At 41.2% G+C, this 11,790-nt stretch overlaps 1 protein-coding gene across 1 annotated transcript; it reads left to right on the forward strand.

Moving 5' to 3' along the window:
* Positions 1 to 284: 284 nt before the first annotated feature.
* On the forward strand, positions 285 to 4,704 carry bambia (BMP and activin membrane-bound inhibitor (Xenopus laevis) homolog a). Its single transcript, XM_048612066.1, has 3 exons — positions 285 to 660; positions 2,982 to 3,266; positions 3,875 to 4,704. The coding sequence occupies exons 1-3, from the start codon at positions 582 to 584 to the stop codon at positions 4,291 to 4,293; spliced, it is 783 nt and encodes a 260-aa protein (XP_048468023.1). The 5' UTR covers positions 285 to 581; the 3' UTR covers positions 4,294 to 4,704.
* The last annotated feature ends 7,086 nt before the right edge of the window (positions 4,705 to 11,790 follow it).

Raw genomic sequence — 11,790 nt, forward strand, 5'->3', positions numbered from 1 at the left:
CGGGCATATCCTCAAGTATGAATGAACCTGGGGATGTGAATGATAGGCCCGGACATCCAGTGAGCAGTCTGGAAGGGGCGGGTTGAGGGGGAGGAGTGTGTCTCTCCGTCCGCCCGCTTCCCCGCGGCGCTGTGCTGTCAATCCGGGGTCGGGCTCCAGTTTATGGGCGGGGAGGAACAGGGAGGGCTCCCGGGACTGGTTGGTTCTTGGCACGGAGGAAGGGCGGGGAGACGGGCAGGGAAAGAAAGGAGGGCGGGCTGGCTGTTGTCACTCAGGACACTGAGTTAAAGCAGGAGCCGGAGCAGGCTGGAAGCTGCACTTCACTCACTTGTTGTAGCCGTTTAGAGAGAAAGGCAGCGAGAGTCGGCGGCTAGCGCCGCTGGAGGAGAAACGCTGCTGTTTGCACATGGAGCTTGTGCCCTGAAGGACAGTTACAGTCAGGGAGGGCCAGGGCTTCCCCCCCGCCACACCACCCACCCCATCCGAGATCGGTGTGTGTGTGGCTCAACGGGGACATCGCTCTGGAAGGTCGCGTCCAATAACTTGTTCATTTTGTTTTGCAAGAAACTGGTGCAAATTAAATGGATCGCCATCCGAATCTCATCTGGGGGATTTGGCTGCAGTTGGAGCTGTGTGCGATGGCCATCCTCCTGACGGAAGGTGAGGGGGGGGGGCTTTTTCTGAGGTTGTGGGAGTGGGGGCGAGAGGGCAGAGCAGCCCCTCGGGGGTGGGGGCCCCTGCGCGGCTAACAGAGGCGAGCCCCCTTCTCTCTCCTGTACACCATCTGCGGCCCTTTTTTGTTACTTACCCAATTAAAGTCTTTTGTTCCTCACGAATCTGATGCGTTCGCCCAGTGCTGTGTAAATGCACCCAATCTGACTTGTATGCCCCTTCACCACATTAATTTGATTGCCATCCCGGCGGAGTCGAAGAATCCACCCCCCGCTTTGCTGCAAGTGGCAGTTCCTTGTTCTCCATTGATGTAAATGGACCTGAGGGGCAAGCGGTTGTCAAAATGTTTTTGTTAGCTGCCCTTAATGAATTTCTCAACTCTTTCAGGAGAAAGCGACCCGTTCCAGCTTAAAAGGTTACAGTGTATGTAGCCCCAAGCGCATTTTTTTTCCACAAAGGGCATGAACTCTTTTAAAACATTTTTTGAGGGGGCTGTCTGTTCATCTCTCGGGCGGGGGGTAGTGAGCGGAAAACGGTTTATGTTCCATCAACAGTTTAATTTTTAAATCAGCTGGAAATCCGTTTGGGACTCTAGATGAAGCATTCAGGGTAAATGGTTGGAGATCGTCTGTCTTCTGCCTGTACAGCGGTGATGCCAGTTACAAGAGAGTTGACATGTTTTTGTAGTCTCTTTTTTTGTATAAAAAGTCTGTTTGGAGAGAGATATGTCATCTATTCTCTTGATGTCTGTTTGTAAGTGATCTCCTGCGCTCGCTAATCGGCGCTGGAGGTTAGGATGAACAGCTAATTGTTACTTTTTTTAAAATTTATTTTGCTACAAACGTATAATTAAACCCAAAATAAGAGCCTTGTCGTCAGCAGCTGGGCTCTTCCTGTGGCTGCATCAAAGGCAAGAGGCTGGGAATGAGCCATACTGATGGGAAGTCACCGATACCGAAACTATGTGGCTGATAATGATATAATTAGAGGATCACAGACTGCTCTCCTGCCAGTTTACATCAAAAGCTGAGCTTTAAAAGTCTGCAGTGTCTCCTGTAGCCATTTTGGCGGAGTACGGGCTCGTAAAACCAAGGATGGAGAATGTATGTCTGCTTGAACTAGCTTTCTCCTTTTTTTTTGGCTCAGGGTTAAAAGACCCTAAGTTTTCGGCGCAGTGAAGATTTGCAAACTCTGGTCTGTAGTTCTGACATCCAGGGGGAGTTTGAACTGGGAATCACAGCAGATGTAACGAAATTAGTCATTTTACACAGTCAATCCTTTACCTTCCATTAGTCCTGAGTCATTAAGGGCAGCGAGTTACCATTCGGGGTTTGTTAGCATTGAGAGCTGAGCTTAGGTGGTTGAAACCTGATCTCTGACAGGCCAATATGGCAAGGCTCTCTGAGTCCTGCTGCATACAAAAAGGGCTTATGAGCTTCCCCCCCACCCCCAGCAGTTTTTCAGTAGCGGAAGCTATTAATGTTTTTAAAAGGAAGATAGATACACGTGCAATTTTTTTAGGCTTGTTTGTGGTCGGAGAGAGGCTCCTGCCAAGACTTTTTTTTTGAATAAAAGAGATGTATTGTTGAGAAATCTCTTGATTTCTAACACGGCAGATTATTAAGCCGCGCCCCCCACCCCCCCAACCCATCCTCAGCCACTCTAGTACGTTACACAGCCCGAGACGGCTGCTTGTAAGATGTTCACTTTAAAAAAATTACCAGTTCCATTTGGTTTGAAAGAAATTGTCTTTTTGGCAAACAAACCACTAATTATAAGCTTCATGGTTGCTGCCTGAAAGGCATTTATTTGCACGGAACGGTCTGAAAAGAAAGGCCTTTTGTATATTTCTATACCTGCTTCATTGCCAGTTTATAAATAACTTGTTTGAAAGAGCAGAACCCTTTTATTTACGAAGCGCTTTTCCAGTGCCGTTTCTCTTTTGTTTTAGTCTAAAGGGCCGGGGTGTTGTTGTTTCGAAGGACCTGCCGTTTCACTGCAGTTTCCTGATCAGCAAAATTCAGCCCAGTTTTGCCAGTATTCGAGTTTATTGCGTATTCTGTGTAGACTGTGGTTGGAGGAACGCGGTTTAATAACTAAGTATGCGGGGATGCTTGGAGACATTGCTTAGGGAGCTGGAAGGTCTAAACTAGTAATTATCAACTTTCCTGTGCGTACAAATCAAGAGTACACATCAGCAATTGAGAATCAGTTTATTTGCAGTACAGAAGATTAATGACTCATTTTTCTGAGTTATGGCTGGCCAAGTCTGGTCACAAATTAACTTTCTCTTTTCTTGTGAACTTTAGGTGAAATCAGATGCTACTGTGATGCATCTAACTGTGTGGCAACGGGTTACATGTGCAAATCAGAACTGTCAGCATGTTTTTCAAGGCTGCTGGACCCCCAGAATACGAACTCTCCTTTAACCCATGGGTGTTTAGACACTATTTCAAATTCAGCAAGCATCTGCCATGCGAAAAGATCTCAGAATCACACAGGGACCTGGCCAATGCTGGAGTGCTGTCACGAGGACATGTGCAATTATAGAGGACTCCAAGACGTTCTTTCACATCCTGGGAGTGAAACCTCTGGTAAGACTTTTCTCTGCGGAACTTCAGCCAGATCTATAAGGCGATGACAGCCAAGGGTTTTGGATAGCTGGTATTGATTTTGCTAATGTAATTAGAGACACAGCGAGGGAATGGCAAGATGCGAGTTGGATCTTTAGCAGTAAGATACTATGTCTCTGTGAATATTTTGAGGACTAGTAAAAAGGTTTTGCTTGTTAATTTTTTTTTGTTTTCCTGGGGCAGCAAATTAGATTAAAGCAAAATGGTTTCTTGGAGTTTAGTGAGTCTCAATGCTATCCTTTTTCCTTGTTTTGATCTGTTTGCGATTAAAACTTTGGAAGTGGTAGGAGTATGAGTGTGTACATCTAACTGCCTAATGGACTGTGGTTTAGATTTATATTTAAGTAGAAAGGATTTAATTTTTGAAATATTTTATAGAATAACTTAGAAACATGGTACTCCACTTGGACAATCTTGTAACCTTTTGAACTTGTGCGAATAAAGAGCTATATGTGAATCATCCAAATGGGGATTGTATCGAGGATAATGCAATAGCCAGTTGCTTGTTGTGTACTGATTCTGCTCACTCTCTTCTATTTTTTTTCCATTTCTTCTTCCCCGTTTCTTAGATCAGGGAACTCGGTACCATCAAGACTCCAGTAAGAACCTGATCACCAGGGTTCAAGAATTCACTTCCTCGAAGGAGCTGTGGTTCAGAGCTGCAGTTATTGCTGTGCCCATTGCTGGTGGCCTCATTTTAGTTTTGCTGATCATGCTGGCTTTGCGGATGCTTCGCAGTGAAAACAAAAGACTTCAGGACCAACGGCGGCAGATGTTGTCTCGTTTGCATTACAGTTTCCATGGGCACAACTCCAAAAAGGGGCAGGTGGCTAAGTTAGATTTGGAGTGTATGGTACCTGTGACTGGCCATGAGAACTGCTGCATGACCTGCGATAAAATCAGGCACTCCGAGCTCGGTAATGACAAGTTTCTGTCTCTCGTTCACTGGGGGATGTACAGCGGACATGGGAAGTTGGAGTTTGTATGACCCCGAGTTTAATCTCGAACTACTCGTGGTTCTATTCTGCTGGACAAGTGCACTTTATGTGAAAGACAATCATGGACTTACTGAGTACAGTAATTTTAAAGAAGACTTAAGGTTGAACAAGGGACCTGATTTTAATATATTCTACACATAGAGTCCTTGCCTCTGTGAAGGTTTCCAAAATTTCTCATTTGCACACTTTGTATAAGGATGAATTCTCTACACTTGTTTCTAGAAACATTTCACCTAACTCGGGGAGAGGGGGAACAAAAGGAAAAAAAATTGATTTTTTTTTGAACTAGCAGAAATGGAGATAACTGATGTATGTATATTTGTGTCCACTCCTGCTCTTTATATGTTTCCTGTTCCGATTTATTGTAAAAATCTGAAAATATATTTTTTCTCTAATTCTGATCAGATATCCTGGTTTTATTGCAAATTGCCATTGCGATTCAATGCATTTCTGGGTGAACAAACTCAAATATTTCTTTGACATTGCAGTATTTCCCTTTTAAATGAACAGAGGTCACAGCGTAAGGCGTTAGTGATTATATTGTGCTTTCCTTAGCTGTACTTGGTTGCATCTACTCTTTTTTTTGGTTATAATGACAGGAAATGAATTATTTTTCCTTATGGCTCATCCCCTATGTTTGCCTTTCTGTAATGATGGGATAATGGGAAAAGTAGGTCATTTTCTTATTTGCAGTCCTACCCCTCCCTGGCCCGAAACCAGGCATTTGCCTATTTGACACTTTTTTAACAATTAGTTGAATATGAAACCATTGAGTAACCAATCTTGTATAAGTTGAGCTTACCCAGAACCCAGTGGGACAACACCGTTACATTTCTCATAAAATACATGCTGATTACCTGTGCTTGTAGCTGTTTTCCAGTGGAACTCGCACAATGTTCGTGCTAAGTTAATTTCACAAATAAGATGTAATGTAGCAACGTTAATCAACACTCACACATGCAGAGAAAGGTCCAGGGGTTTACTTAATATCATTGTAGAATGAATCAGGCTGATTCTTTATGGTCACCAGTCCATCTCGAAACTAAAATCTTACTAATGAGTTTGAACAGAGCTAACCCTGTTCATAGTTAAGATGCTGTTACTTCCTTTTCCCTGCCACTGTCTTCTGTATGGTTTCACCAAATTGTCCAGTGCTTCGCTAGTATCTTAGTAGTTATGAGAATTCAATCAAATTTACAGGGTATCAAGTTGTACATTTTATTTGAAGATACACTTTTGCAGTAAAAGCAGACTTCCTTTTTTAAAAGAAAAACTTTGGTTGGTGAAAATTTGAATATTCAATAAAACAAGGTTTTGATATACAGTTGTTAGGCGGATTGAATAATTTAGATTAACCCTTGAAGATTGGCAAGTTACAATGTGAGCGTATCCAGATTTTTGTATACAGGTTATGTGGCTTGTTTTAAATGAGCTGTAAAATGTTTCTGGTTTAAGTAGGCTTAGGTGGATTAGACAGTGAATGAAAAAAATTGGTTTTCCTATAGACATTTTATAAGTAACATTTTCATTTAATGAGGTTTGATTTATAAATAGGGCAACAGTCCTTGATAATAGAAAGTTTGCCATAACCCACCATTGCATTCCTCCCCACCCTCTTTCCGGCTGTGTTCAGTCTTGCAAGTGATGTGGTAACAGCCATATAGGTTATAAAGTGGCCAATTTCAATGCTTTGACAACTAAAATTTGATTGAAAATTGGTTAAGGGATGGGACGCAAGGAATAGAGATGAATGGGGCATTTTCAAGTAGGCAGGTTGTGACTAGTGGAGTGCTGCCAGGATCAATGCAGGTATTTACAATCCATATTGATGTCTCAAAGACCAGGAATTGTGTGTCCTAAGTATGAATGATGGAAAGCTGGATGGGACTGCAAGCTATGAGGAAGATATTGGCAGCAAGAAGTTTATGGATTAATTTCAAGTCAGTGGGCAACAAGGTAGAACCTAAAAGATAAAATGGGTAACCAGTATGCACTTGGGAATTTTAAAACCTTTTTTAAAAGGTGCATAAATGTTCATGCTCAAAGTGACTTTGGTGTACTCATACAAGGTACAATATTTGCATGTAGGTACAGCAAGCAATTACGAAGTCAAATGGCACATTGGCCTTTATTGCAAGGGTATTGCAGTACAAGCATAAGGAAGTCTTGCTATTATTATACAAGACATCGTGAGATGCATTGTCCAAAGTTTTTGACTCCATATTTAACAAAAGACATACTTCCATTGGAAGTTGCACATTTGTGCTCTGCTGGATTGATTCTGGGATGAGAGCATTCTCCTATGATGACAGACAGAATAATTTGGATCTTTTTGTTCTCTGGACTTTAGAAAAATGAGAGATGATCTTTGTGAAATATTTAAACTCCTGCAAAATCTTGTCAGGCTGCACACTGAGATTGTTTCCCCTGACTGGGAATCAAGAACACCAGGGGCACATTCTCCACATAGGAGCCAATAAGTAAAAGATTTGTGAATCTTTGGAACTCTCCACCTCAGAGGGTGTGGATGCTCCAACAACAAATACACTTGAATTGTAAGAGATTTCTGGTATCTCGGGGAGTTACAGAATACAGAAGTCAGGGTGGGGCAAGTGGAGTTGGAAGTCTGTGATCAATAATTGTACTGAATGTCTGATCCAGCTCAAAGATCGATATAACCTATTTCTGTTTCTATTTATTGTTATGTTAAAGTTATTCTTTGTAAGCAAATATATTGGCATGTAAAGGACTAGAAATGTTTAATGTCTTCATAACCTTGCATGTTAGAGGAACGTCTATCAATGATGATTTTAGGTTACCTTTAACTTGTCCCAGTCTGAAAAATAACTCTTCTATGATACTTGGTAAGGTGTGTATCCAAATCCCATTGATTCTCTGGGACAGATTCAGTTTAAGCATGAAGTAGCCCATTTCAAGTGTGTCATGACAGGAAGGACACCCTATATTTGTGATCTCCTTCAGCCTAATTACATTCTGAAACCTGTGCTTTTCCTAATCTGGCCTCTTATATATCCCCCAATTTTAATTGCTCCATCATAGGTCATGTCCTTTGCACCAGTATTCCTTCCTGAACCTGCTAGCTTTCTACTGCTTCTAAAATGCTCCTTGCAGCCATTTATTTTTGACAAAGTCTTTGGTCGTACCTACTTATCTGTCTCTGGCTCAACTTTTGTTTCATTAAAATGGTGCAGTATTTTGCACACTTGTGTTACAGGTACTATATCACTATACATGATCAATAATTCCAAACTTTTTAAAGAAAAATAACATTAGTGAAGCATTGCTGCTACTTCTAAAGTAACAGAACATTTGTCATGCGAAGCTAGCAGCTATTGCTTTGGCGGTGAATAGACCAACTTCAAATTTGCTTTATAATTGATTTACATTGAAATAAATACTAGGAAATAAGTTTTTTCCAGGCTTTGCAATGGTTTTGTAGATGTTACTAAGTTGGAAGTACTTTATGAAAAATACTAATTCTCAGTATGTATGAGTCAAGAGTTGCGTATATTTGGTTAATTAGGCCTTGCCCTTAGCTGATATTAAAACCTAGAGGTAACTAGTTAAACACTAGAGTCCAATTTTCCTCTTGTCCAAGGATTTTGAAAGTAATTGCAGAACCAGCCTAAGATCTGTTGTGTCATCAGAAAATGGCAATTGCCATAGGGATCTTTATAGTGTGGAGCAGTACCATTATTACTTGGTATGTTTCTATGGAATCATTCAAAGTTTATCTCCATATCGTGGTACCTTGCTACATGGTAGTAATAACTGACAATAACTTTTTCAATTTAAGTAACTAGTGACTCCTATTAATGGCAGGTTACTGCTTGAGATCAGATTAGAAGAATGGGAAAGCGATCTTCAAGTTCATGGGAACAACTTTAGCATTAAAAACCAAGATGTTTGCCCAACTTGCGTATGTTTGTTTCACATGATCTTTCATCCCCATCTCTCTTTAACTTACCAATGTTGGCATGGACCATGATGTACTCTACAGTCAGGGCCTTTGTGGTATGCTGGTAGTGTAACTACCTCTGAGCCAAGAGATCTGGGTCCAATTCTCCTGGATGTGTATCATGACAGGTCTGAACAGGTTACACTCTAAACTCAGGTCAGATTGCTTGAGTTAAGTGTTTTGTATGATGTTTTGATCTGATGTTTTTTATATTTCCATATTAGTCAACTAGCTTTCAGAAGCTGTGGCCTCTGTTCCTCTAAATCAGAATTTTTCATCTCGAAGAGCTGATGATCAATTAAGAATCTGGCAGCTCTTCAGCACCAGCAGTGCCACCGGGAGGGGTGGCCATCACTGGGAATGCAGCAGTGCTCAAAGCAGCAAACTGAGAACAGGCCTGGAGTCCACCAAGTCCACCGAGTTGCACAAATCCTGGTGATAGGGAGAGCCATCCATGACAGGAGGATAGTCGTCCTGTAGTTGGGCCTTCTGTAGGCTACAGAATTGGCAGTGATGAGCTCCCTAGTCCCATGGGGGATGCCACTATATTTTACTGGGCAGTTTCCCAGTTCAGGTACCAATGGCAAAAGGATGGCCAAGAGCACTGCACGCATTCACTTCCTGCTGCCTAAATTGATCCCATATCCTGACCTGCTGCAAAATAGGGGAAAAATTAAAGGTTTTGGGAAGAACTTGGAAAAAAAATGCAGACATGAAACATTCCAATCGGAACAAAGAGGTTACGCTCCAAAATTAGTTGCTCTCCTTTGGTGCTTTCAGACGAAGTACATGATTTGTTTGGAATATTGAGGTGCAGTGGCCACTGGATCAAATCGTTGAAATCCAGTGAACATCTTCAGATAGCCCATGACGGCCAGTTGAAATGAAAGCTGACGGAAGTTTCATTTTTATTTTCTAAATAGAATAATAAGATGCAGGAAAGGCATGGAACCCTGATGATCCCAATGCAGCACCAAATTCTTGACTTTCTCTCAGAACAAGATTTCCACCTCTGCCAACTCCTGAGTTTCAGTACCTACGGTTTGTGCAAAAGGTCTGAATAAAGAACTAGTTGGCTCCACCAACCTGAGATTATTGAGACTAACGTTAGTACCCTATCAATCACTGTGGCTGAGCAAAGCTCAGTTTAGGAGTCAAGCTTTATGAGCATTATTCAGATTTTATAATGAAAAACCATGCAAAGTGAAAACCAGTTTCCGGCAGTATTGTGACTCACTGCATGGCATGCTGTTTGTATCTGCTTAAATGCTAACTTTTATGGAATTATTAACATTTTCTCTGCTTTGAAGTTGAGAAGCAATTTACTGGAAATGGCCTGCTAATGAAAATTGAGTGTAAATAGGGCTTTTAGCTGTTGACCTGGCAACGACTGCTTGACAAATTCTCAGGGCATCGTTCCTCCCTGTCACTTGGCCAGCAACAAGCTTGTTTGCCAGAGTATTGATCTGCAGGGAAGACAGACTGCTCATTGAATGGAGAATGGTGTTCAGCCACATCTGACATCTTGTTGAGCAATGGGTGGTGAAACTGCTTTTATTTGTACGCGAATTGCTTGCGGCTTTTACAGGATTGCCTGAATTTGTTTTATTTGGATTGCGCTGGCTGTGAAATACGCCCCTTTTGTGAACAATAATTTTCTGTGAACTCATTTTCCATGCTGGTTAGTGGTAATTTGGCCAGAACCTCTGCATTTTTCTAACTATTTGATGACAGTTGCTGATCTGGTGTGCGATAGCTTAAAGTCTTAAGTACCTCAACCCTTATCTGGATAAGGTCACAAAGAACTTGCAGAGCGAAATGACCTAAAATGATGAATAACAAATAAGGCCTAAAACATGATGGTGAACAGAGCCTAACTAATATTTATTCAAACTGCATTGTTCAGGTTAAAAAATTGAAAATCTGTAAAGAAGTCACATACACATTTGACACCATAAAATTTGAACACATTTATATTTTTCCCAAGGTGGTGAGTCAGCAATAATTTTTTTCAAAAGGCCAATTATTACTTCTGCTACAGGAGGTGGGAGCATATAAAGTTTTTGCCTCTCAAAAATTAACGGACAGATTTAAACAAAACTTTGTACGCACACTGTATGGTCCAAGAAAGAATTGAATTTTTTTTTTACAATAATGCAGATCCAGATCCTTGATTTTCTTTTATATTCCCCTGACACTGGGAAACAGGACAAATTGTCTTTTCTTAAGAATGTTGTCTCAGCTGCTTTCATAGATTTTGTCACAGCTGCCAAAATGAAAGCAGAGTTTTCAGAGTAGGTTGTTAGATATGGATTGTCCTAAAGCTGCCTCAACAAGGTGGAAGCTCTTAATTTAAAAAAAAGTCTTTTCATCTTTGTAGTTACAGAACATCGCCCAGGCATGGATGAGCTGTTTAATTGTAACAACATAGAGTCAACACAGCATGGTAGATACATTTGCTCTATTGAATGCCTTTTTAATTTAGTTTTCTTTGCAATTATTCCTTAACTTTTTCACTGTTCACTATGAATACCAGCGCGACCAGATTGCTCTGGAATCTCAAGAGAATTAAAAGCACGTTATGAGCATCGCAAGGGAAATCCAGGGGGCCGAAAAGTTGATTGACCACTCTTTGAATGTGTTTAGTGGTTGTAAAAATATTGGACAAGACCAAAAAAGCTGTTTAAATGGGCGTGGTGGTGCAAGCTGTGTTGAAATTGCCAAGAATACATCCAAGGTAGCTCTATTCTTTAACTAAAGACATCTCTTAAATTTCAGTCTAGTATAAGTAACCAATTGTCTTATCACTATAACTATAAAGTCTTGTATCTGTCCAGTGTGGTGATTGGCCATTTAAAAAAAAGTCTTTGATCAAATGTGAGCATTACTGGCAAGGCCAGAAAACAAAACCAAAAGAACTGCAGATGCTGGAAATCAGAAACATCCACTGGTTCTCCTTTGTCTAATTTGTTTATTAGCTCCTCGAAGAATTCTAATGGATTTAACAGGCGTGACCTCCCCTTGATGAAGTTGTGCTGACTCTGCCCTATTTTACCATGTGCTTCCAAGTACTCCACAATTTCAATTAATAATGGACTCTAAAATCTCACCAGCTGCAAAGTTTAGGTTAACCAGCCTATGTTTCCAGTCTCCTGCCTCCTCAGGTCTTAAACAGGGATGTTACGTTAGCCATTTCCCAATCCTCTGGGACCATCCCTGCCTCCAGTGATTCCTGAAAGATCACCACCAATGTCTCTACAGTTTCCTCATTTATTTCCTTCAGAACCTGGAGTGCAGTCTATCCTGTCTAAGTAGTCTTTCCACTGTCAGACCTTTCACCTTTCCCAGCACCTTTTCCAGTGGCCAGTACACTCAACTCAGCCCCTGAGTCTTTTGAAGTTTTGGTATGATACTGGTATCTTCCACTGTGAAAACTGATGCAAAGTATCTACTCAGTTCCTCTGTCATTTCTTTGTTCCCCATTATTACTTCTCCAGCCTCATTTTCC

This window comes from Rhincodon typus, chromosome 2 (genome assembly GCF_021869965.1).
Source record: "Rhincodon typus isolate 14 chromosome 2, sRhiTyp1.1, whole genome shotgun sequence".
Taxonomy (NCBI): Eukaryota; Metazoa; Chordata; class Chondrichthyes; order Orectolobiformes; family Rhincodontidae; genus Rhincodon; species Rhincodon typus.

Coding starts and splice junctions, on each gene's coding strand:
- bambia (XM_048612066.1), top strand. CDS start 582: ATGGATCGCCATCCGAATCTCATCTGGGGGATTTGGCTGCAGTTGGAG. Junction 661..2,981: donor GGCCATCCTCCTGACGGAAG/GTGAGGGGGGGG, acceptor TGTGAACTTTAG/GTGAAATCAGATGCTACTGT. Junction 3,267..3,874: donor TCCTGGGAGTGAAACCTCTG/GTAAGACTTTTC, acceptor CCCGTTTCTTAG/ATCAGGGAACTCGGTACCAT.